Source organism: Pecten maximus, chromosome 19 (assembly GCF_902652985.1).
Source record: "Pecten maximus chromosome 19, xPecMax1.1, whole genome shotgun sequence".
Taxonomy (NCBI): Eukaryota; Metazoa; Mollusca; class Bivalvia; order Pectinida; family Pectinidae; genus Pecten; species Pecten maximus.
In genome coordinates, this window is record NC_047033.1 from 11,511,053 (window position 1) to 11,537,748 (window position 26,696).

The 26,696-nt window shown below is 35.7% G+C and overlaps 1 protein-coding gene across 1 annotated transcript in view; it reads left to right on the forward strand.

The window, feature by feature from the left end:
• The window catches only part of LOC117317872 (titin-like), a 136,338-nt gene that overhangs the window by 30,629 nt on the left and 79,013 nt on the right, over window positions 1-26,696 (forward strand). Inside the window, 31 exon segments of the mRNA XM_033872833.1 lie at window positions 407-647; window positions 1,109-1,423; window positions 2,906-3,025; window positions 3,373-3,549; window positions 3,667-3,764; window positions 4,266-4,509; window positions 4,744-4,858; window positions 5,178-5,362; window positions 5,590-5,704; window positions 6,071-6,243; window positions 6,836-6,947; window positions 7,186-7,415; window positions 7,971-8,256; window positions 8,587-8,752; window positions 9,141-9,332; window positions 10,046-10,304; window positions 10,638-10,904; window positions 11,294-11,560; window positions 12,095-12,361; window positions 13,060-13,326; window positions 14,300-14,566; window positions 19,633-19,899; window positions 20,181-20,450; window positions 20,763-21,032; window positions 21,408-21,674; window positions 22,044-22,310; window positions 22,472-22,738; window positions 22,938-23,204; window positions 23,348-23,614; window positions 23,972-24,238; window positions 24,726-24,992. Of these exon segments, the coding sequence (XP_033728724.1) occupies window positions 407-647; window positions 1,109-1,423; window positions 2,906-3,025; window positions 3,373-3,549; window positions 3,667-3,764; window positions 4,266-4,509; window positions 4,744-4,858; window positions 5,178-5,362; window positions 5,590-5,704; window positions 6,071-6,243; window positions 6,836-6,947; window positions 7,186-7,415; window positions 7,971-8,256; window positions 8,587-8,752; window positions 9,141-9,332; window positions 10,046-10,304; window positions 10,638-10,904; window positions 11,294-11,560; window positions 12,095-12,361; window positions 13,060-13,326; window positions 14,300-14,566; window positions 19,633-19,899; window positions 20,181-20,450; window positions 20,763-21,032; window positions 21,408-21,674; window positions 22,044-22,310; window positions 22,472-22,738; window positions 22,938-23,204; window positions 23,348-23,614; window positions 23,972-24,238; window positions 24,726-24,992 (7,039 nt within the window).

Genomic DNA, 26,696 nt, shown 5'->3' on the forward strand with positions numbered 1-26,696 from the left:
AACTCATAAGTGTTTGTAGGCTGGATCCTACAGTTTCTTAATACAGATTCCCTGTGGACATATCTGTGCATTCTGATCTATCAGAGTTACTTCCCTTTGTTTCACTCTGTCTGATTGTACAGCGTCATAGCTTGACAGCTGATGGGGGCAGTGAATGTACTTAATTTGTGGCCTGCAGTCACACTTAAGTCATTTTTATTGATTAATCTATATGTTTGATATTTATACTTGGACTAGCTATTTCCAGGAATACGATTAGATGATCTGATATAGTTTCAAAATATACAAAAATCAACAATTTTAGAACTCATTATGAACAAAAATGTTCTAAAAATTTATTAGCCTATGATGATGTTTAGGCTATTATTTTGCATTAAAGGGAAATACAACTGATTTTTGTAAACAGATTACTGAAGGAGAGACAGTTGACTTCAGCTGTGAAGTGATCGGAGAGCCGAAACCAGAACTTCACTGGCTATGTAACGGCCATGAACTCACAGAGGAGGGTAAATACATGGTGTTCGAGGACGAAAAACTCCACCATCTTGAAGTTTACGACATCACACCCGAGGATGCTGGTAACTATGCTGTCGAGGCAGAAAACAAATTCGGCAAAGTTACCTGTACAGCCGAGCTCCAGGTCACAGGTAAATAGTGCTATATAGCTGTCTGGTAGTCTTTGTCAAAAATTCAATTTGATGTTGAAATCTTCTTTATCAAGACAATTTTATGACACCATAACATTTTCTGTAGGGTTTTGAATCATAGAATTTCTGTCTAAACTTTTGAAGTAAAGAATATTAAAGCTTTTAAATCAATCAACAAAAAATGTGTCATTTTAAAATTTGAACACAGAATCGTATGATGTCATCAATAAATGTGTTCCTATGATGTGTTTATTGTGATATTATGATGAGGCTTTCACACAGACTTTAGCCAGTTCCTGTTGTGTATTGGTATGATCTGAAAAGCAAAATGTTCTGAAATTATTAAATGTTTTATTGAAGATGATATCTTTCTTTGATGCACAGGTTTTTTAATATTTAATTTTCAATTAAAACAGCAAAATTAAAAAATAAATCAATCAATATCTTATTTTATTTCAAAGCTAAACCAGTAGAAGAAGTGAAGGAACTAGAAGCACCTAAGTTTGTCGTTGAGATCCAGACTGTTGAGACAACCGTCGGAGAGAAAGCGACGTTTACTTGTCGTGCGACAGGTAAACCCACACCCGAGATCCTGTGGTATAAAAATGACAAGGAAATCACAAAAACAGACAACCGATTTACAATCCAGTATGGCGAAGACTGCGAGTCGTCCCTACTCATCGTTGACGTGCTTCCAGAGCATGATGGGACATACACAGCTGAGGCCAAGAACGAGGCCGGCACTGCTAAATGTAAAGCGGAACTCTTCGTAGAAGGTAAGCAATGGTGACAAGATATCAACCTATATAGAAAAAACGTGTGATAATCATGTTAACATAAAAAAGTTTAATATATCTAATTAACATATTTTTCAAAGTTCCCCCTTAGTTGTTAAATTAGCATTTGTTCAGCCCCAACTTTTTGAAAGTTCAAGCAACATGTAAACTCAGGTATGAAATTAGGTCAGAGTTCATGGTAGCTAGGTCAGGCCTTGGCTTCATTATTCTTTAACTTTAAATATTTCTTTAATGTAAAATGTCCATAGGAAAGCATTAAAGTATTTAAGGAAAGTTCCAGTTTTCTAATTTAAGATTTTTTACCTTATATCTAAAAATGCGTTCCTATGAACAATTTTAACTTAAGAAACAGAAATTCTTATTAATTTCTTATGATATATGGAACATTGATGAAACTGTGGCTAGGTCCTATGAACAATTTTAACTTAAGAAACAGAAATTCTTATTAATTTCTTATGATATATGGAACATTGATGAAACTGTGGCTAAGTTTGGTCACAGATGGGTCCCTTAAAAATAAGGATTGAAAAAAATAGGTGATAAGAACAAAAAATTAAACTCTGAAATCCAATTAAGTTTTAGTTACCCATGTGGACAACATTTGGACAGCTCAGTAGTAGCTTATTAGACTTGATATCATCAGTAGCCTGGGGATATATACCCTCATACAGTATACAACTTACCTGTTTGATTCTCACCTGAGAATCCCCTGCGAGTATAGATGTATGGCTATGTGTACCTTACATAACAGTGGGAGGCTGACAAATCTTGCCTGTGATTGACAGGTGCCCCCATGTGTTGGTATATTCCATGCTACCTGATAGAGGGGTGTTCCTGGGTAGGTCTTCATCCCTTACCTACTTATTTCTTCCTGTTAAAGACCAGGTAGCACACCTGTACTATATATATGGTATGGCCCAATCCCACAAAACAGACAAAGTTGTACATAACTTTGCTAATTGTCCTTCGGAAGGGACGTTAATCCGGGGTCCGGTGTACGGTGAGTCACGCCGTGCACGTTAAAGATCCTCTGCTGGTTTTCGAACAAGAGTAGGCTAATTGCTAGCCGCCACAGAGTATAGGTTCATATAGGTCTAGATTAGGATAACGTAGGGCATTAAGGCAATTCAGTGACAGGTAAATTTTTTTTTTTTTTTTTTTTTTTAGACATAGAGATAATCGTCTGTCCTTCTCATATTAGATCATTTGGCGATGACGAAATGCGAAATTGCTCCCTATTTAGTGCCCCGACCCACCCCTTTCCCCCTTAGTGTCCTAGGCTCGGTTATAACCGGAACAAGGACGTTAAGCCCAATCAATCAATCAATCATAACTTTGCTAAAACTTAACAAGAAATCATAGGACCAACATGTAATGTTTGTAAGTCTAAATAATAAGATTTAAACAACTATTCTAAAAGTTAAAAGTTTAATTAATGTGTAAACATTTTTGGTTTTGCAGAGCCCAAGGATGAAAAATTGTCCCCACCTGAGTTCATCAAGGTACCGGAGAAGGTTGTTGCTAGGGAACATGATCGCGCTCAGTTCCTTGTCAAAGTGGTTGGAATGCCCAAACCAACAGGTAAATGTTGTAGCCATCAGCTGTATAAGTCATCATTTAAATGTTGTACAAAAACTCTGCATATTTTACATTGTGTCAAAATATTTCTTAAATTTTGAGATTTTAGAGATAAATGACAATTCAACCTTTTAATGTGTTGGATATTTATGATCATGATCTATTAATTCAACAGTCATACTTTTCCTCTCTTCCTTATTTTGAGGGAGGATTCTTATTTTTGAAACGCCATTTTTATAGAGGAGCCATCAGAAAAAACTTCTTTTGATTATTTATTTTAAATTTTTGTTCAAAAAGTGTTAACATAGATAACTACCTGTCACTGACAATGTTACTGTTGCTTTGTTTAGTTGCCTGGAAGAAGGATAAAACTCTTGATGACAAAGATTTGTATGACTTTGAGAAATATGAAGACACCTATTGTTTTGAGATCAGAGATACGGAGACAATTGATGCAGGTGTATACACCTGTATAGCCACTAACGAGGCTGGAGAAGCTACCTGTGAAATCCCTCTGGAAGTGACAGGTATGGTAGTAGGATGCACCTTGAAATATGAAATCTGTAAATTTATAGATGTTTTGTCCAGGATGAAAATAAAATAGGGCATTTTTTGCTTATCTCATCTTGTGACCATGTTTACAGAAATTGCCCGTGACAAGCGTCTATCGGAGTCACCTCTGGTCCTTAGACACAAAGATGAGTCCAAGGCTCCAGAATTCATTGAAGTCTTCGAGGAGTGTGTAAGTAAAATTGAAAAGAAAAGTTAAAAAGAAAGGGGAAAAAATAAATAAAAAACCAACAACTGTAACATTTGCAATCAAAGCAGATTACACCAAATTGAAACATTATAGACCGTCATTTGTTTGAGATGGATTGTGGTCCATTAATATATTTTCATCAATTTCTTCATTCAGTTTGGTATTTTGATAACATAGCATTATTTGAATGATTAGTGCTATTTTACAGTGACAATAAAACACAAAAACTTGATTTGAAAATAGATCTTGTAATTTAACATGGTGTGTGACAAAAAAACCAACTGAATAATTAGAAAAATATAACATGATTTTCAATATAATTAATGTAATTAAAGAAATACCTTATTTAAATGACATACATATTTTTCATGCCTGAATAATGTAAAAAGTAATGGATAACAGATGTTTTGTGAAGATTTAGCAAATAATATATTATGTTGAGATTTTAAAATTTGTAATTAAAAGTAATTTCTGTTATCACAGACTGTTATGGAGGAGAAACCTCTGACCTTGATTGCCAAGGTCACCGGACTGCCTCGTCCAGAGGTCGCATGGTCTAACAACGGTAAGGCACTGATCAGAACCCCGGCTGTCAGCATCTCCTACGACGATGAAACAACCACACTCTTGATCAAAAAAGCAACTCTTGATCATGAAGGAGAATTCAAATGTGTCGCCACAAACTCTGCCGGCCAAGCTGAACACATTGCTAAGGTTAATGTGGAAGGTTTGTATTTAAAGTTCTCTTTTAGTATTTCAACTGTTGCAAGTTACAAATTAAATTTAGTATCTTGAATAGAAGTACTTACGTTCACAACCATTCATTGATAAAAGTCCACAATGTCAAGATAATTTTCTTATTTGAAATAATTAAACCAGTAATGATTTACTTAATGAATTTTATTTTTTTTTTCTCTATATCAACATCCTCAACGCCTGGTGTCTTTTTCCTTTACTACAGGCAAGTCTGAGCCCCCAGAATTTACCCGTAAAGTGAACTCTAGGGACATCAAGGCTGGTCGCCCTGTCAGATTCGAATGTGCAGTTAAAGGTATCCCACAGCCACAAGTCTCATGGTAAGTATAGCCAATCAGAATGGATATTTCATCTTTGAATATTTTCATACCTATTTTCAAAATTCAATGGTGAATGTGTTCAGTATTTACTGAATTTAGTTTTTTGGAATATTTCCTCTGGTATATGTGTTTGTCAAATCTTGGCAAAATAGCTGTTTCGGTATTTTAAGATTTCAAATTTTTTATCCATGATAATGAAATGTACACAGAAAATGGTAGGTTCCTGTTGATTTTTGGTGTCCAATGTGGGAAAGCCTCGCCGATACAATAAGAATCTAGAACTGTATACTTGACCTAACAGCAATACTTTTGACAACAGGTTCATCAATGACAAGCCTATCGAGAGTGGAATCCGGTTCCGCATGGATGAACGTAAGGGTTACGTTGATGTGGTACACATTCTCACCATAGACAATACTGTACTGGAAGATGAAGGTCAAATCAAGGCCGTCGCTTCCAACAAAGCAGGAGAAGTATCATGTGAAGGACGACTCACTGTTGAAGGTTCGTAGTAAACATTTTGTTTTTCATTTTAAAAGAATAACAGAAATTTGTGAATCTATTGACGTGCCATTAATGTCTGAACTGGTATAAATATTTCTGCAACATTTCGAAAAAAAGGTTGTAAAATTATCAAAATAAACCAAAATATAGTATAAATCCTTACAGAAAAATTTCTGTTAAGAAAAATGTGACCAATTTTGCAATATTTTCTGAATTTTGTCATTCAGAGAAGAAAGAAGGTCCGAAGCTGATTAAGAGGCTGGAGAACCTGGAGGTGGTCGAGAAGAGCACAGTTGTGATGGAATGTGTCATCTCCGGCAAACCCAAGCCAGATATTATCTGGTAAGGAAAATAGCAAACTGAAGCCAAGCATGTCAGTTTTACCGATCTGGTTTCATAAAGTGGATGTGTAATAGTTTTTTATGAGGAAATACAAATTTTTGCAGTTTTAAATTTAGAATTTCATGATAATCTGATATTTTTTTTTTGTATACTTTTGCTACTCAAATTTTGACTTTTGTACAGGGGAAAAAACTAACAAAATATCATTTTTTATCTTCAGAAGGTTTTTGGTAGAAACAAAAATGAATTAAACTGCATCATATAGCTGTTTTGTCCTTCCAGGACTCGTAAGTGTCTATAGTGTGAACATCTTGGACAAATTCAGCAGTCTTCCCATTTTTAAATGTTTTTATATGTTTTCTACAGGATGAAGGACAAGACAGTACTAGTCGAGTCTGAAGAAATCAAGATAGAGAACATCGACCAGACATACCGTCTCACGATCCCCAGCGCACTAGTGTCCGACGCCGACCTGTACACTGTCCGCGCCAGCAACCCGGCGGGCCAAGTCTCCTGTAGCTGTCGCCTCAAAGTCCTGCGTAAGTCACCAAAATAGTATATTCATCAGTGGGGATGATGTCACAGGCTAGCTGTTTCCTTAGTTGGTTTGGGAAGCTCTGTTGTTTTGTACAAAGAGGTGAAAATTGACAGGAAAAAAATAGGCTCCAATTTCATCAATGTTTATCATTTTAATTTTTTTTTAATTGACAATTTTCCATAGGATAGTATTATTAGATTTAAGTAAAACATTTTTGTTAAGAAATGTTCCCTAATTTTCTGAAATGCTTTCATATAGACAATTTTAAGTTAACAAAATATTACTGATGAAACTTGTGCCAAATCAGCTTATAGCTCTGGTAAATGTTTGAGGTCGAGGCCATGCATTGATTAGTCTTGATATAAGTCGATACCTTACAGAAAAAATAATTCTGTGATGGCAGTAAGAGTACATAGTCTTTCCATTGTGGAGGCCAGTTAACACAGAAATAATATTTAGTTCATCATAAAGGATGAGTTTTCACAGTTGAACTATTTCCCAGAATCTTCTGAATTGCTATCTATGAAAATTATTGACTCCCAATTGTTGTAATACTGATTTTTCATTCTATGAAATTTTTTTGAACTTTTCAGCTGGTAGAAAGCCATCATTTGCCAGGAAAATGTCAGACACCCTTGTTCCCGAAGAGGGCGCTGTCAGCTTTGACTGCAAAGTTGAAGGACTACCTCTTCCTGAAATCAAATGGTATGTAATAGCCTGTAATGCTAAAATCTTAAAAAAAATTAGTTTTCCACATCCATAATGTCAAATCTTCTTCCTGTAATGCTGCCCATCTTTCACAAGGAAACCTGAGATAACTTTTTGTGATATTTGACATATTTGGCTGAGATTTCTTTGAGATGTAAGGGATATAGCCATATTTTTTCAATTTAAAGAACACTACAGACAGGGAGATAACTCTAATTCTATTCTTCATTTACAGGTTCATCAATGACCAAGAGATAGAAGAAGGTGAGGGTGTTCATTTTGTGTTCAACAAGCGTGACCGAACACATTCACTTGTTATCGATAAGGCGTCACCCGAACTTCAAGGTCTGATCAAGGCTGTCGCTGTCAACACTGGTGGCGAGGAACTATGTACTGCTGAACTCACTGTTCGTGGTCGTGCACCGACCTTCAAGGAAATTCCTCTCAAATGTACCATGCTTGAAGGTGTGTTGAATTCATTGGTCAAATATTCTTTCAATGGTAATGTCAGTCAAATGGACAAACATGATTTCAGTCTCTTTTTAAAACATTATAACACTAAATTGACCCATGTAGAGAAAATTTTGCTATGGTTACCAATGTGAACAATGTTTTCTTTGGTTGCTGTGGTAACCGATTAGTTGTATTGGCTTCCCTTTACTCTGTGGTATTGCTTTATACAGTAAGTTAAGCCCTTAGAACACACATTCATGTTTTACGGGAGAAGACAGATTCTATGTTTTAAACTTATGTAGGATCCCATTTGTATATTTGCAAATAAAATATGATTAAATCAAATTATGTCAAAAATATGACTCTGGCAAAAAACTGATGATAGATTCCAGAAAAGATGAAAAACAACTTGTCTTGTAGCAGTGACAGCCTGTTATATCATATGTTTGATCACATGTAGAAGTCTTATTTAACAATTGTAGGGTAGCCAAATCTACTTCCTGATTAACATAAGGTATATTCTTATTTTGAGGCTTTGTTACGTTAATATCAACATAATTCTAACAGGTGCCACTGCCATGTTCCGCTGTATCCCTGACGGAGAGCCCAAGCCCACCATTTTGTGGTCCAAGGGCAAATGGCAGAAGATCAAAAGTGATAAGAAATACAATGTGTTTTTCGATGAGGAAACACAAGAACAAGTCTTGGAGATCAAAAATGTCCAGAAGAAGGATGCTGGGACTTATCTTGTTACGCTTACCAACGAACACGGAACATGTGACGCACCTGCCACGTTGATGGTTACCAATGACGAGGGAGAAGTGAATGATTGGCTCGATCAGCTCAAACACAGGTAGGTCATAGGTCATATGATAAAGGTCAGAGGTAAAATACAACTGAGGTCAGGTTAGTTTGTAATGTTTTGCCATTTAAAAGCATTGGAACCCACTAAAAAATAACGGGCTGAAAGTAAGATTTTCTGAATGGTGTTGGCATAGAAATGATAGAAATATGTAAGGGTCATCGGGTCAAAATAGATGACATAGAGGGTTAAAGGTCAGGGAATGTTATACAAGGTCATAGGTCAAAAAGTTAACACTTGATCTCTAAAATGTGTCAAAATATTCCTTGTTCTTTGTCATTAATAGTTTGGCTACATACTTTTATTTTTGTTTCCTTGTAGGGAATTTACCCGTCACCAAGGTGATGAAGCTGTTGAATGGATGCCACAACTCCGCCATGTTGAGACGGAAGAAGACGAACCTGATGCAAAGAAATTTGTACCAGGAACGAAAGAGCTGGACGAAGCTACTGCTCACGAAACATACCGTCGCAGATCTCGACAAGAGGTAAGATGGGGGTTGCAAAGATGTTTGTAGATTTTTATCTATTACATAACATTGGCTGTTTCTTTTATGATTTTAATATGACAAAACTAGTGAAAACAATTTTAGATATTTCCTTGCTATATTATACTATTTTTATCCTGTAACAGTGTTTAGGAACCTACACATAACTCTGACTCAAAACAAAGTGACGGGATTATTAGAGAGGTAGAAAGAAAGAAATGTTTTTGGTAATTTTACAGAACAGCTGTAGATGGGGTGGACTAATTAGAGGGCAAATAAGTTACATTTAATGGTAATTTTACAGAACAGCTGTAGATGGGGTGGACTTATTACTAGGCAAGGGCTAATGTCCAGATAAAAGACTATCACATGATTTTTATCGTTACAGTTGACCGATATTCAGCGGGATCATGACTTGGGCCAGAGGTCAAAGGGCGAATTACAGGCTGTCGCTCCAGAGAAAGGAGCTGAGGTCACCGCCCCTCGCAAAGATTCTATCAAGGACAAATACAACCGTTTCGTCAAACCCCAGAAGATCGAGGAAGCACCACCAGTTAAACTGGTTATACCAAAAGCTCAGGTATGTATAGACTTTAGGTGTTTAAACAGGCAAGTGTTCTTATACTGCTAACATGCTTATTTGTTATACTGGTTTGGAGAAAGCTTATGTGTGAACCACTCAAAATGCAGAAGAGGCTTATTAGAGACAGGGGATTATTTGCAGATACAGTGCATTCCGCTTAATCGGGTTGCCTATTTGCGGGGACTTTTTACCCGATTAACCGACTTACCCGATAAGCCGAAATGCACGTCGCCATCTTGGATTTGGTCCGTAATGGTTGTTAGACTTGGGTCGATTTTGGATGAAAATATTTGCGATATTATTGTTAATAAACGGTGTTTTTGTTTGTGCTTTTACTGATGTCAAATTGTCAGATTACTATTACTAATTGTATAAAAATGTGTGTATTAAAATAACAAAACCTTAATGATTTTGTTATTCGCGGCACAGTGCAATCGTAGCACCTCAAATCGGGGGGTCATACATCCCCGTTTCATCCATGTGTTCCTAATTTGACATACGATCTAAGGACTCGCCGACAATTACAGCTAAAATCATTTATGTTTATCATAGAGACATTCTTATGTTCGCTTTGAAGTTTAAAATATTCCATATTATTTCCAATTACCAAAGCACAGAGATCGGAGAAACCGATATATCTGAAATGTTAAGTTTCCTCTAAAAAGGGAGTTGCTATGATACCTTCATTAATGAACCTATATCTGTTTCAGTGGAAGGTCATCCAACCACTACAGGATCTTGCGGTAATGGAGATGGACGAAGCTCGATTTGAGTGTGAGTTCAGCGTACCAAATGTCATGGTGACCTGGAAGGTGAACGGTGAGCCTATTGAGGCCAGCCCGAAATACATGATCGAAATTGAGAAAACAAAACATACTCTGATCGTGACCAAGTGTAAACCCAAAGACTCCTGTAATGTCAGCTGTTCTTACGCCAAACTCTTCACAGAAGCTAACCTCGCGGTTACAGGTGAGTTGTTACTAAATACAGATTTCATACATTAAATGAAAAGTTTGAATCCCATTTCGTGAAGTTCAGGTTTTGCAAAAAAAAAAAATTAATTAATTTTTAAGTGATTACATATGATTGTGTTTTGTAAAAATTTGTTTAAAGGTCTATTTATATATTTGTGTCGGTTCCTTCTTACAACTTACCTGTATAAATATTATTAATCCCATTGTGTTTTCCTGAATTACCTGTATAAGATTATTTTACTGGTTTTAAGAGTTGCTTGTATGACTTACCTGTATATATTGTTAATAATACATTTTAAAATTACAATTTATTTTACCTGTCTTACAGAGTTACCTATTGAATTTTTGATACCTCTGGAGGACACTTCCGCGATGGAGCACACCAAGGCTACATTTACGGTGAAGATCAATGTAGATGAGGTTGACATCATCTGGTTGGTTAACAATGAGCCGATAAAGGATGACAAGAAGTACAAGGTCGCTCGTAAAAACAGCCAGGTCATGTTGACAGTCTTTGACCTCAACCCAGAGGACTCATGCAAGATCAGCGCCACTGCTCGTGACGTTTCTACGGAATGTACACTTACCGTTAATGGTCAGTTATTCAATATTCTTATCACAGACGTTTACAAGTAAAAATATTTTGTTCCTCTGAAATCATGGGACATTTTTTTTAATGTGTTTATACAAAACTGACATAAATCTGAACTTTTTCAAGGGACTAAAAGTACTATTGTACATCAGAAATGATAAAAACTAATTTCAAATCAAGAAAAAAAATTGAAAAGAAAAAGTGAAAACATTTTCTTACCTGTAAGTTGCTTGAATCAAGACTTTTGCAGATTGAGTTGTTGTAAAACGGTTTTATTTTGAAAGAAAAAAAAAAACAAATGAAATAATTTGGAAATAATTATATGTCAATTGATACATTCCAGATGATTTTATGTGTAGAAAGTATAAATATGTATCATGTTTCCCTTACAGAAATCCCGGTACAATTTATTGTGCCCCTCAAAGACAAGGAGGAATGGGAACATAAATCTGTTACCTTCATCTGTGAGGTCCAACGCGAAGTTGACAAGGTCCAATGGTTCATTGGTGACAGGGAACTCGTAGAGAGTGATACTGTCAGATTTGTCTCCGAAGATATGGTCCACAAACTTTATTTGAAAGACCTTGACCTTGCTGATAATGGTGTAGTGACTTTCCTGACAAAGGGCCAATCATGCACTGCCAACCTCAAGGTCAAAGGTGAGGTCAAAGTTCATTGTGTCTGTTTTTATTGTGCCATACATGATTTCATAAGGATCATTTTGTGGGAGGGAACATTTCTACTAATTCCTGGAAATTTCATTAATACTGAACAAACTAAATTTGATATCGATTGATGTGGATGGCATGCGACAGGCCTCCTGTGTGTTCAGTGACATAGTCACCATCTACTACAAAGAGACCCTGCCTCAGAATGACCCTGGCTGCTCACAGGGCGATAAATTGAGCAATCAAACAATCATGCTTAGTTAAATAGTCCACCAATGTTTATTGCTGTCTAATGTAATTACAAACAAAATCTATTTCATTGTTACGCCAGTCCCTGTGACTTTGAACTAGAAGCTAAGTGTCCACTACTAGAGTATGCATATTACAGGAGAAATATTTATGTTAACTTGTTTTGATCAAATTTCTTCATTCACGTTGAGTGTGAACTCATAAATGAATAAAACATGTATTTTGGGAGAAAAATTATAGAATTGAAATAATTGCGACTTTTTTTTTGGATGACAGAAATCCCTGTAGAGTTCCAAATACCTCTATCAGACATCACCGCCATGGAGCACTCAACCGTAGAGTTCATTAGTGAAATCAACCGCGACGTTGAAAAAGTCACATGGTTTTTGGATGATAAGGAACTCAAGGAGGAGGCCAAGGTCAAAATGGTATCTGAAGGTCATGTACATAAGTTGATTATTCAAGACATCCAAGTTGAGGATGAGGGACAAGTAACTCTTCAAGCTAAAGATAAAAAGTCCACCGCCTCCCTCTTTGTACAAGGTGAGTGTGATTATCCTTATCAAGATTTATATTGAAATTTGAATTACACCTATAAAAACTCCGCCATATTGTATTAGCACTCCCTGATGATGCTCACTGTTGTTAAACACCGTCAAAGAAAGGAACAGAAAGATTACACCAACAACAACAATGAAAAATAAAAAAAAAAAGATAAAAAGAATAAAGATAGTTATTTCCAAAATTCACAAAATTCTCAAGATGGCGGCTGAACTTGCTGATGACTATTGCTGCAAGAACGCTAGCTACTGCATTCACCGTGACGTCAGCAGATGACGTCACAGATGACCTCAGACATGACGTCACAGAAACAATTAATTAACTCATTATCGCCAACCCCATTACTCCCACAGATTGAACGAAAATCCAAAATAAATGTGTTTAATTATTTATAAATTAATTAAACGGTATTATTTTGATATTTTCTAAATAATTTGGCACTTGAGGGACTATAAATGTAAAAACAGATGTAGGAGAACAGAAAAATTTCTGAAAAAAAAAATAACAAAATGAACATGGGCTAAATCAATGTTGATAATATATAAATACCTTATTTATAGAATTTTATTTGAAATTTAATATATAATAAACGTTTCTTTATTAGTTTTGAATACAACTGTTACAGCTTTTAATTTTTATTTTTGCATTTTAAATAAATTTGAAATTTATTTCTCATATAGAACTTCCACCTGAGTTCACCTCACCACCCAGTGATGTCACAATCATGGAAGGCGAGACCGCCGAATTCGTCTGCAAGGTCAGCAAAGAGGGCGCCACTGTCAAGTGGTTCCTAGATGACAAAGAGATTGTCGAAGACGAACGTTTCGTCATCACCAAAGACAAAGGAACACACACCCTCACCATCAAGGATGCAATCCTGCCCGACGGTGGCCTTGTCAATGCCAAGGTCGAGGACAAAAGTGCCACGGCTACGCTGACAGTCAAAGGTAGGTTGAAGTTCAAGGTCACTGATGGAATCATAGTTCAAATCAATGTCACCAATGAACTGCAACTCGGGATATGGATTTTTTAACCCAGGAAATACTGCATGCAAGTTTTAATTTTTGAATCTTCGAGTGGAAACTTTTTCCAGTAATTTACATTGGTACCTGTGATAATGATTGAAGCCTCAAGTGGTTCCATTTGACAACTTGACATGTGTTTGACCTTCCTGTACCTCACTTTCTCTGATTACCCACAATGCCATCCTCTTACCTGATCGTTGATGAATGTTGCCTTCATTGGGAATTTGCGGTTCTCGTATAAGTTTGATAATCCCATCCAATCCATACTCCTGTGTTCGCTTTTACAAGAATTTGAGACAAGTTTTCTCTTAAGGTAAATATGGAACATCATTACAGTTAACCTGAACTTCATTGTTCATTTGGTGAGAAAGGGAATTTTAATGAAAAGTTTCAGTATAATATTAAGGTTTAATGAAAGGGCTATACTGTTTAATTTTTTTATAAATAAATAAATAAATGAATAAAATAAAATCAACCCCAAAAAACAGAGAATACCAACATAATCAACAAATAGTGATTCTAAGTCACAAGCAATAAAACAATGGAAAAACAAAACATCTAGATTTGAAAGGGGACCCTTAAAAAGTACAAGGAGAATAAGACTGTGTTCTGGAAGGGTAAATGTACGTTAGGGGTAGGAGGGATGGACCATTCTGTTACTAAGAGGTAAATATAGAAGAGTTTATTCCATGAGGGATGAGGTAGGGTATATTCACTGGTACATGGTGAATTTTTCCCTTCACTTGTGTGATACAAGAATGGGTAGATTCATTACCTGAGGAATAGTTTTAAGATGATTGACTCCTGACAAATGAGGAAGAGGTGGCATCTACATCAGAGGAAGTGATGTACGGTTAAGGCGGATGTTTAATCTGAGTCTGTCCACCCCTCACAGAATCTCCTGTCGAGATTGTCCTCGCTCTGGAGGAACAGCATATCGAGGAACACCAAGCATGTTACTTCACCTGTAAAGTAAACAAGGAGGATGTAGATGTCACATGGTGCAAAAACAACGAGGTTATCTCCCCTAGTGATAAACACATCATCAAGGATGACGGAGTCAATCACACTCTTGTCATCATGGATGCTGACCAATCAGATATTGCTGATTATACTGTAACCGTTGGTGACAGAAAAAGTTCCGCGAAACTTTGCCTAGATGGTATGTTCACTTCTTAAGTAGATATTAGTATATTGAAAATTGATGTTAATTATAAGCTTTTCAAGCATGGTTAGAGCCTTGTGGTTTAAAAAATTACAGTTCATAGTCGTAATATATAATGCCCTAGGAAATTGTTTTGTATCATGGTTATGTTGAAGAAACTTTGCTGATACTTTTGAGAAGCATGTTAATCTAATTAAAGTTTGAAGTTTAATTATATTACTAATTAAGAACCATGTTGACACATAAAATGATTTATATTAATCATGATTAATTATGTTGATAGTGAAATTTCTAGTTTGAGGTTAGTAAGATTTTGGGTATTGTGGGTTAATGTTCACATATAGAAATGATATTATCCTCTGTCAGTTACACACCTATGAACGACATACTACAGAAGTTGATACAAAGTATTACGACATCAAAGTTTAATCCCACAGAACATCAAGCTAAGACACAAGTTAAGAAATCTTAGGTTTTGAAATCAACTTTTTGACTCAAATTTTTTAATTTTGAAACACCAGACGAATATTTTATTTTTCAATTGATAAAAAAAATTAGTTCTTAAACAAACAGAAGTAAAGAGCAGCTGTGGACTTGCCTGCAACATTAATATTACAGTATACATTGTGTATCTAACTGCATGTACAGGTATAGTTTGCGGGGTTCACTAAGAAATTGGTACTCTGTATGTGCATGCATCTAAGTAGAAGGACGTGAATAAAATCTAAAATTTTCTGAGAATAGAATTCTGGTTTTGTTCTCACATTTTCTTTGTCAGTAGTTATAAAGTACATGTATTTATTAAGTAATCTATAAAAAAATGAAAACTATTTAAAAAAAAAATGGTTGAAATAGTGTGAATTTGATAACAGGTTTTTCTTGAAGTATATATTTTGAGAACAAAGGTAAATTCTCTCATACCACTATTAACTGGAGTTATGGCCCTTGTTTAGAATTAGAGGAAATTGGAACATAGACTGTGCCTTGTTATCAGTGGTGAACAGATTCATGCTAACTTTGACCTGGACACACTTTATTAGTCATGCTGAATACAAGATGTCTGACCCAAAGCCTTACCTGTTAGGTTGTCACATGTTTGGGGACAGGTTTAACACATTTGGGAGTGGTTGGCACAAAAGGTCACAGCTTGTAAGTTTAAGTTCTCATTATAATCTAGAAACAGAGATAACCTATAGAAAATTAAAATATGGATATAAAGTTTATATCATATAACATGTTCAGAAATTTATGTAATTTAATTTTAAAAAAAATGGAATCAGAGATTTTATTTTATTGCAATGCATATGCACCATACATATTGGTATCTGTAATCAACATGGTTACATGCATGATCGCACTGCAGTTTGCACATCTACGTATTTATAGATGATGAATACTCCTTATATGGTAATTCAAACATTCTTGCGTGAATTGAATTTTACCCAGAACTTTTTGTTGAATTGATAAAAAGTTTTTGTATTTAATGTTGAAAAAAACAGCCCTTGCAGCATGGTTTATTGTAATGCAAATGGAAGGTTTGTGTATGAAATATTTATTTGCATGACTTCAAAACACAAAAGAACAACAAATTGAATATATTTGTTTTTCTTTTGTTTTGTAATTATAAAGCTCACAGATCATACCATAATGATTTAGATATTTAGGATGGCAATAACAGTTTTCCATCATTTTTCACTTCAGATGTTAATTAAATTATTTTCAGTTGCTCTTTATTTTAATTAAATTTAAACAGTAGATTTACATTTCTTCAATGAATTTTGATATCCTTGAGATTGTATTTAGGTCATTTATTGTGAAAAAAATAACCCACTCCTCACATTATTAAAATTTATAGTGCCATATTTTACTGGACAATGATGGCAGTATATCAAGGTTTTAATGTCTAACTGAAGATGTCGGTGATCTGTGAACTGTACTGGTGTGCTTGTGGTCAACATGAGCCTGGTTGAGGTGGTTTTGTTAATGGAATGCGTTTTCTTCTTGCTTTTACATTTGCAGAAAATTCCACAGCTGAAATTCTGCATCCTTTTAACCTCGAAACCAAGAGTGAATTTCTCCAACCTATTAATCTCGAAACAGAAGCTGAAATTATTCAACCACAAAACCTCAAAGCAGAAGCTGAAATTATTGAATCTTGTATCTATTTACCAAACACTGATAATTCCCTACCTGTAAACATTGAAGCAGAAACAGAAAGTCTTCACTCTGACCTAGAGGAGGAAATTCTTCCATCTGAAACTGAGGCTGAACCTGTACAAACAAATATCCTCGAAACAAATGTAGAAGACCCAATTATGCCTGAGGCTGTGAATCTCAAGTCTATTAACTTTGATATGGAAACTGAGAGTCCCGAGGCTCTGTACATGGTACAAGAGACAGAAGATTTGGAGTTAGTCAGAGATAATCTCCAACCTTTAAGTCTTGAACCAGAAGTAGAAAATGTTCAGTGTTTTGTCCCCGAAACAGAGAATCTCCAGTTAATTAACTTTGAAACTGAGGCTGAAATTCCACATCTTTGTACTGATACGCAAGAGTTAGACATTTTAAATACTGAACATGTGCCAAATATCATCAAACCACTTAGTCTTCAACCAGAATCAGAACACTCTAACTCAGCTACTATTGTATGTGAAGTTTCAAATGAAAACATACATCCTACGTGGCTGAGAGATGGACAGCCTATAGATTCGTGTGACAAATATACATTATCTAATGAAGCCAGTGTCCACAAACTAACTATACATAACTTGTCAGAAACTGACAATGCTGAGTACAGTCTGATCATTGGCGAAGAAATAACATCAATATATTTTGAAGGTCGGTAGCTATGGCAACCAGAGCTGCCATATTGTGGTTTGCTGCTAGTATACGAAATATATAGACTATTATCTGCTAACCTGTATTCTGAATTTCATAACCGTCATCAATTTTACCATTTGTTAAATATTACCATCCCATAATATTAGAAATTTATGCATCCCATAATTTCACGGATTGTGTGGTTTACACTCACCGAATATTTCACATTTTGATGTGCTGTCCACCATTTTTTTCCCCCATACTAATCGGAGATTTCTACCTTGACATATGCATGATCATCATTATATATATGTATGCCCTTATATGGAAAATCCACAAATGCCTCCTGTATTTGTAATACAGATTTCAAATTTTTTTACCCATAATCCTCTTAAAAAGAGATTTCCGTCCACAATAATCATCATGTTCATTATGTCATTTGTGTCATTTTTTGTCCCTGTGTCAAAAAAAAAAAATCACCTTATTTAGTAAATATATATTAGCACATATTGTCACTTTGATGGTTTAAATATTGCTTAATCACCTTAAAGCCAAGCACTTAGTACAAAACTAAGCACATATCTCAATACAACGTGCAGCTTAACATTCTGGTGACAGTAAAACATGCCTCAAAACATCATAGATTTATAGATAAAACAAATTAAAAATTATAAGACATTATGTAAGTTAATTTTAACTACTGCACATCCTTTATACCAGATCTACCTCATCCTTTAAAATGATAACAATTCATTGACAATAAAACTTCACTTTGTCACTGACAAAGATAAACAGTTTACTAATGTCATAGTTAACATGCTACTGTTCACACTTATCAAAGCTGTATCCATCTCCACAAGGTTTAACAATAGCAATATACAAACATGTTATATAGTCTGTCCCCAGCCATATTACTCCACCCTCATCACACTCGGGCTCTGCCCACATGATTATATCTCTGCACACCTGACCCTTTAGATTCAATCACATGAACATAACTCCGCCATATGGTCATCAGGCTCCACCCACATGAGCATAACTCCACCCATATGGTCATCAGGCTCCACCCACATGAGCATAACTCCACCCATATGGTCCTCAGGCTCCACCCATATGGTCATCAGGCTCCACCCACATGAGCATAGCTATGTCCACATGGTCCTAATTCCAATCACATGACCATAACTGCCCATACAGTCCTGTCCCCACTCACATGATCATTGCTCCACCCATATAGCCATAACTCCACCCCTGTGGCTACAACTCCGCCCACATTGATTTAGTACTTCTCCTTATACAACACCAGTTAAATGATCTCAGTGGGGCTTATTTGCACCTGTATACATTGACACCGAAATCTGCATGCAATCTCCCGTGGTTTGTTTGCAGACATTCCCATCAGTCTGTCTTTGACCTTGAAGCGTTATTGTTGCTATGACGAGCACATAGCAACATTCGTGTGCTCAACTTCAAAGGAGCAAATAAAGGTCACATGGTTCAAGGACGATTTGTTATTGTCTCCCTCTCCAAAACACAACATTCGGAATGATGGGGACTTGCATGTTCTCACTATTCGTAATTTATGCATGAGCGACTACGGCAAATACCTCGTGGTTGTTGGTCGAAAAAGGACATCTGAGGAAGGGCTTGCAGAAGGTTGGTTTTTTCTCAAATGAATATTCATGACTATTTAAAGAGTAACGGTACTTTAATGAATATTCATAAATTCAAATGATATAAATTGATATGAAAATTTACGATTCTCATCAGAAGTCTATTTTGCTCATAAAATAAGTGCATGTTTTCTAAAATTGTATATAACTTTTCCTGTTATTGTTTTTGTTACTGATATGTACTTGAAAATTAAGCATGTGCCTCGTGTGGTAGCTTCATTTTAATTAAAATCACAGATTTATTTATTTTTCAGTTTTATTTCAGCTTTGTAATAAACTTACTTAAATCCTAAAAACTATAGAAATTTCATTCAACAGAAATATTTTCATGTTTATTTCATTTGCATTTCTTCTTTGAAGAATAAAATGTATGACTTCATAAAATTTAAGAAAGGCATTTTGATTTATAAATATTTATCATTCATTTTAAAATAGAAATATTTGATAATATTGTTAATGAAAGATATTGATATCAATACAGATTTTAAAGTTATATATAGATTAGTTATGTACCACCTATGAAAAACTAAATGTTGGTTATTATTGATTGAGAGTTATTCCCCTTTGTAGAACTCCCCATCCAGTTTATGGTGCCCCTTGAGGAACAGACCTGCAAGGAAGGTGAGAGCGTGACTTTCCTCTGTGAAGTCAGCAAAGAAGATGCTCCTGCCAAGTGGTATTGCGATGGTAAGGAACTTGAACCATCTGACCGCATCGAGATGAGCGTCAAAGGCAAGGTCCATGAACTGACCATCAAGAATGCGATCCTGGATGATCGTGCCGAATACACAATTAAACTGGATGACAAATCAAGCACTGCCCCACTGTTTGTAGAGGGTGAGTCAATATTTTTGAAGTTTCTACACTGTTTTAACCCAAGAATTCCTTATTAATCCAAGAATAAGACATACATGTATTCACATTTTACAAATACACTGTCCTGTGTCATATCTGTACTGGTAGCTTAAAGTACAAAGTTCAGTTTAACATAACAATACAAGCCCTGTGTTGCTTTATAATTAAATCTTCCAATTCCTGTGAGATACCTTGTTGTTTATCAGTATTGCCTGCCTCTTATTTTTATACAAATCAAGAAAAAATCAATTGCTCTGTTACAGAAGCCCCTCTGAGGATTACTGTCCCTCTGAAGGACCGTTACGACTGTTCCGAGGGTGAGAGCATCACCATGGAATGCCAAGTGAACAAAACTGGAGTTCATGCCATGTGGCTTAAGGACGGTGAGCAGATCACGGCTGCTGATGGTTATGAAATCACTGTGGACGGAAACCGACACATCCTCACGATCCCGGTAGCTTACCTGGATCATGAGGCCGATTACAGCGTGATGATCGGCAGTCAGGTGTCGTCTTCAGTACTGTATGTGGAAGGTAAGTCAGCGTGTGACAAGGTTGTAGAGAATATTTCATTAACCTTTGTGATGCCTATTATTGCTGTAGGACGATAACAAAAGTGTTATGTTTCAATCAATTTGTTGATGAGTGACGTCCCTTTAATGATAAAATATCACTTTATTTCAAAAATAAGTTGTCAACCAATATTTATGGCATTGGTGGTCTGATGTGTTACATTATTGCCCTCTTTTGATACTGAATTATCTCCCTTTGTTACTGAGTTGTCACCCCTTTGTTTCTGAGTTGTCTCCCTTGTATTCATGACCTGACTTTTGATGTTGTCTCCAGAGGTTGCGGCTGCGTTCACACACAGATTAGCGGATCTAACTGGTATGGAGGGTGAAGATGTGGAACTCTCGGTCGAACTCAGCAAGCCTGATGTCAACGTGAGCTGGATGAAGAACAGGAAACCTCTGACCGCCAGTGACCGCATCAAGATCCTGTGTGATCGTTACCGCCATGTCTTACAAATCCAGGAAGCCATTCCCGAGGATGAGGGCGAATACACCATACAACTCAGTGACAACTCTGAATCTTCAGCAATGCTCACCATCAAAGGTATAACACTAGCAACGGATATGTGGGGTCAAAATTACTGTATATACTCTTAAGGGATTCTTTTGATGTTGCATGGAGAACTGCATATCAAGAATTGTCAATAGAACTTGTAGTGTAAAGGAAAAATGTTTTCATGTAAACCTACATCAACAGCAAACGCATGCTTTTTCCTTGAGCTGGCAAAAACCTAAAGTTTTTTGTGGTACTTGTTGAAGTAAAATTATTCTCCCCAAATATGGTTAACTTAATATCTATTATCTTAAATGGTTATCAGTATTTCTAAAAAAAAAGTATTGTTTTCAAAATAAAAACAATGAAAAAAAAGAAAGTCCAGATAGAGATATTGATGAGTGATTTTTTTTTATGAATGATCAGAAATACCACCGGCATTCAAGCGTCCTCTTGAGGACGTCCAGGCAGTAGAGAAGGACCAAGTGAAACTTGAATGCGAAGTCAACAAGGAAGAGATTCCTGTCAAATGGTTCAAGGACGGTAAAGAAATCACACCAACCAAACGCATGGAGATCATATCCAACGGCTGTGTCCAACAGCTGGTCATCGATGACGTCACCCTCGACGACATGGGCAAATACACCTGTGTGTGTGGCGACGCCTCTACCGAGGCTGTCCTGTCTGTCGAAGGTCAGTGTTACTGTGTGATAAGTCAGGATTATAAAAGTTTGTTTTTGATTAGATAAGTAGGAATTTTTAAATGAGTGAATGCAATATTTTTGAACTTACGAAATTAATAATGATTTGAATTTTTTTTTTTTTTAAACATTTTATAAAAAAGTGTCTTTCAGTGAAAAAAAATTCCTTATCAGTTCATCAAAGCATAATTAAGATACAATTTTTCAAGTCAAAAATCCTGTAAAGAATTCTATAGATGAAGTAAACAACTAAATTTTTATGTGAATTATATTTTCCCAAACTCTTGTACATTGTAACCTTAAACATTAGGTGTTATTTCTTTTCAATATTGAATTAAAATTCTTCTGATCTTTCCTTCAGAACTACCACCAGAGTTCCGTAAACTGCTGGAAGACCAGACATCTCTGGAGAAACTGACCGTTACTTTGGAATGTGAACTGTCCAAGCCAGACATCCCGGTCAAATGGCTGAAGGATGGAGAGGAAATCACACCATCAGACAATATCACAATCGTAACGGATGGTTACCTACAACAACTTCTGTTTGCAGAGGCAACACTGGCAGACAGTGCCACTTACACCTGTGTGTGTGGTGATGTGTCTACCAAGGCAAACCTCAAGATCGAAGGTAAGGTCAAAGGTCATATATAAGTTACCCTGTAATCTCGTTTTTATCTACAAGTCAAATTAACGTTTTTCTTATGGCATGAAGATTCATAGATTTCTAAAATTATTAAATATTTTGGTCAAGTTGTTTATAATGATCAGCAATGTCTTTCTGTATCGCAGAGGAACCTCCAAAGTTCACCAAGCCTCTTGAAGACCAGACAGTGAAAGAGGAAGCCAATATCATCTTGGAGTGTGCACTCTCCAAACCAAACTACAAGGTTCAATGGCTCCGAGATGGAAAGCCAATTGAACCCAGCGACCGTGTCAGCATCACCACGGATGGCTGCACACAGCGTCTGGAGATCCTTGATGTCACGCTTGATGATGCCGCCAAGTACTCATGTGTCTGTGGTGATGTATCAACAGAGGCTACCATCACAGTCGAAGGTACGTGTGAGAAAAATGGTATCAGGTACCACCGTTAACTCTAAATGTATGCCGATCTTTAAAATGAAGTTTTCTCAAGTAATAATCCATATCACTTCATCTGATAAAATTTTCTAGAAATGCTTTGGAAGATATCAATGGAAAACATGAACCTACTACATGTTTGGTAAAATATGTATGATTTTTTTTTTTTTTTTAGAAATTGTACTGGAGTTCCGCAAACCTCTTGAAGAAGCTGAGGTTCTTGAAGGAACAACAGTAAAACTAGAATGTGAACTGAACAAGAAGAATATGCCCTCTAAATGGTGGAAGGATGATGTTGAGATTGTGCCAAACGATCAGTTCTCTATCTCTGTCGACCAATACCAACACTCTCTCACGATTACCGATATCACACTCGACGATGAGGCAGACTACAAGTGTTCAGTCAATGACGTATCAACATCAGCGACCGTCTTTGTGGAAGGTAAGGTCAAATGTCAAGGTTGTTTGCTGGTTTTTTTATTTTCAGATTTCATTTGACCCTCATATTTTTAACAAAATATGTCTCCATTTACTAGTTTACTGTTTCTATGACAATGTTTACATGAATGGTTGCCATGGTTTCAGAACTTCCTGTGGAGTTCCTGATTCCTTTGTCTGATATTACTGTCATGGAGAAGGACGCCATTTGTCTCAACTGCGAGGTTAATAAACCTGAGTATCCAGCCAAGTGGCTTAAGGATGGCAAGGAAATTACACCCAGAGACGGACTGAAGATGATTCACGACAAAGCTTATCATCGTATTGTCATTGACGCGGCTGAGCTTGACGACGAAGCTGAATACAGTGTCGTCATCAATGGAGCCAAGTCACGTGCCATAGTCCTGGTTGAAGGTCTGTTTCCTTTACTTCTCTGTACTTCAATTTTATTTAATCATCAATTATTTTATTTTTTAAAAATTTCAAATATCGTCTCAATTGAAAAATTGATGGGTTTTTATTTTGGCCTAGCAGCAGTTAAATCTAGAGATACAATGCAAAGAGAAAATAAAATATAGGAAGAAGATCGAGAATTCCATTTAAAGATAAATAGTCATTATCAGAGTTTGGTAATTACCAGTGACATCTTATCAACAAAATATGGTTTAAGAGAAAAATACAAAAAGCTGCATTTCATATATGGAAATTATGAGGTTCACACGACCTTTGCTGCACCTCTTCAACAGTTAATAACTGTTCACACCTTTACAGAGGCTCCAGTCGAGTTCCTGAAGCCCCTAAAGGACACCCAAGTTACAGAGGGCGACAGTGTTACTATGGAGTGTGAAGTCAGTAAGCCGGATGAGGTTGCCAAATGGTATCTGGATGGCGAGGAGATCAAGGGCTCTGACCGCATTGAGCTGGTCGTATATAGCACCACTCATCAACTCATCATCCACGAAGCCAAGGTCAGCGATGAAGGATCTGTCTCCATCAAAATTGGTGACAAAAAGTCCACAGCAAATCTGCTCGTTGAAGGTAGGTTTTTTATTAGCTGTGTTTCTTGTCTAAAAAGTCACACACTTTTTATCTTTTCATACTATCCTGAATGTATTTTTTTGTTTCTTTGTACTATTGATCGCCATGATAGGAATTCTTAAGTGATTTTCAGCATATGACACTTTCCTCCAATGAAGTGCTATATATATTTCTCTAACGATATGATGCCATTCCCCATCACCATGTTTTTGTCTGGAATGTCCTTGGTTCCTGAAACACTTGCACCCATAATGCATTTTCCCCACTTGCCCTGTCACAAAGCCTTTGTCACTTTTTGATTACCAATGATGCACCAGCCTTTACACAGCATCATCATGTAATTACCCATAATGTCATATCCTTTTCAAATATCTGCAGTATCTTTTGTGTGTGAATACCCATAATGCACTGTGCCCTACATGATACCCTATAATTCCACATCCTGTCCTAAAGCTCCCTACATTTCCTGCAACTCTGCTTTCTGTAGAATTACCGGCTGAGCTGGTCCAGGAACTGCATGACATGAAGGTGCCTGAGAGAGGTACCGCTGTTTTTGAGTGTGAAGTGTCTCGTCCTAAGGTCAAGGGCAAATGGTACAAAGATGACGAGCCAATCACAATTAGTGATGGTTATGACATCCGGGTGGACGGCACCCGCCATCTTTTGTACCTCCAGCGCGTCTCAGGCGAAGATGTGGGGACATACAAATTTGCTTTTGACGACACAGAAACTAGCGCTGTGCTATCTGTGAAAGGTACACTGTTGTACACGGCACATTTTAGTGTAGTTGTATCCATAGCAATGTAGTTAGTTACCATTAAATCTATTCTGATTGGTTCATGGACTTGAATTTTCGGTGATTGTTGAACGAATATTCAACAAAATTTTGTCCTATAATCATTTTTCTCAATGATTTTTCAAAATTTCTTCATTTACACAAGAAAATGTGTCATGCATATGGACAGTTTGTTATTATGGAAATTTTTGATTTCTTTTGTTTTTGTTTTTCTCTGTTCTCAAATTATTGAGAATAACAAAATGATGGAACATATATCTTGTAAAATTCTGTTGAATATTTATTTCATTGCTTCAATACTAAAACATGAGTCCATGAAAGAGATTAACAAAATATTAGACAGTATTTGTCCTTCATTCACTCTTTACTTACTAAATCCCACATCAGTATTCTATTTCCTTCTTTCTTTCTACACAGGCCTTTGTCTGTCCTATTGGAGAATCTTTCTACTATGTTTTTAAACATTATCTACTGGTGTATCTCATAGAACCCTATGGAAACAAGCAGAAATGTACTTATTAATAAGTGTTTTTTTTACTGATTTTGATATGATACATTTTAGCTGCCAAAAGATAAGACAAAACTTAGAAATAGAGAAAAAATGTTTAATGATTTTTTTAGAAAGAAAAAAAAAGTTAATTTCTCCAAAGAAAAAAGCTTCATATTTAGCTCCAGATAATTTCTAGATCACTTTGTTAACAGTTAAATTGTAAGTAGTGTTTGTACTGTTAACAGTTAAATTGTAAGTAGTGTTTGTACTGTTAACAGTTAAATTGTAACTAGTGTTTGTACTGTTAACAGTTAAATTGTAACTAGTGTTTGTACTGTTAACAGTTAAATTGTAACTAGTGTTTGTACTGTTAACAGTTAAATTGTAACTAGTGTTTGTACTGTTAACAGTTAAATTGTAACTAGTGTTTGTACTGATCCAAGGTTGATTCTGGAGTTGTGAACATTTTCTCTCACTTAGAATAGAAGTAGATTAAAAAGAATTTGAATACAAATTAAGTAATATGACAAACGTTTGCATTTGCACTTTAAGTTAACAGAACTTTTTCAAATAACAATAAAATATACAATTAGATTTTGACTGATATTTACATTTCTTTATTTTACTCTGAGGTAGCAGCATGTCTTCCTCATGTACTGTACATATATTAACGAATATTCATGGTTTTGTACAGATGCATATTAATGGAAATTCATGATTGTATCTTAATTCTTTCTTTTTTTAGAAATTGTTCAGTTTTGCATTTATCTGCCTAATTATAATTCTAGATTAGATGCACATTACATTGTATAATACTGTTAAAAGAATGTATAGACTGAATTTGATGCAAAACTGTTGATGCATTTTATAGATGGCATATAAGTTATGTTAGCGAATTATAAAATTTCATTTTTTTTTTTACAAGACTTGGTTTTCAGTGTACAAGTATTTCATTTATTTTCAGTATACATATTTTCATTTTCAGCTTTAGGATTTGGCATATAATTTTAATTTTCTATATAAATATATAAGTTTATGGTATATACCTTATATATAATTTGTTACATTCAGTCATAGTTATTATTTACTACAAAATTTACACCTATAGAATAATTTTATTTAATGATATAAAGGAATTAAAAGCTTAACATATTGCATAGCTTGTCCCAAGA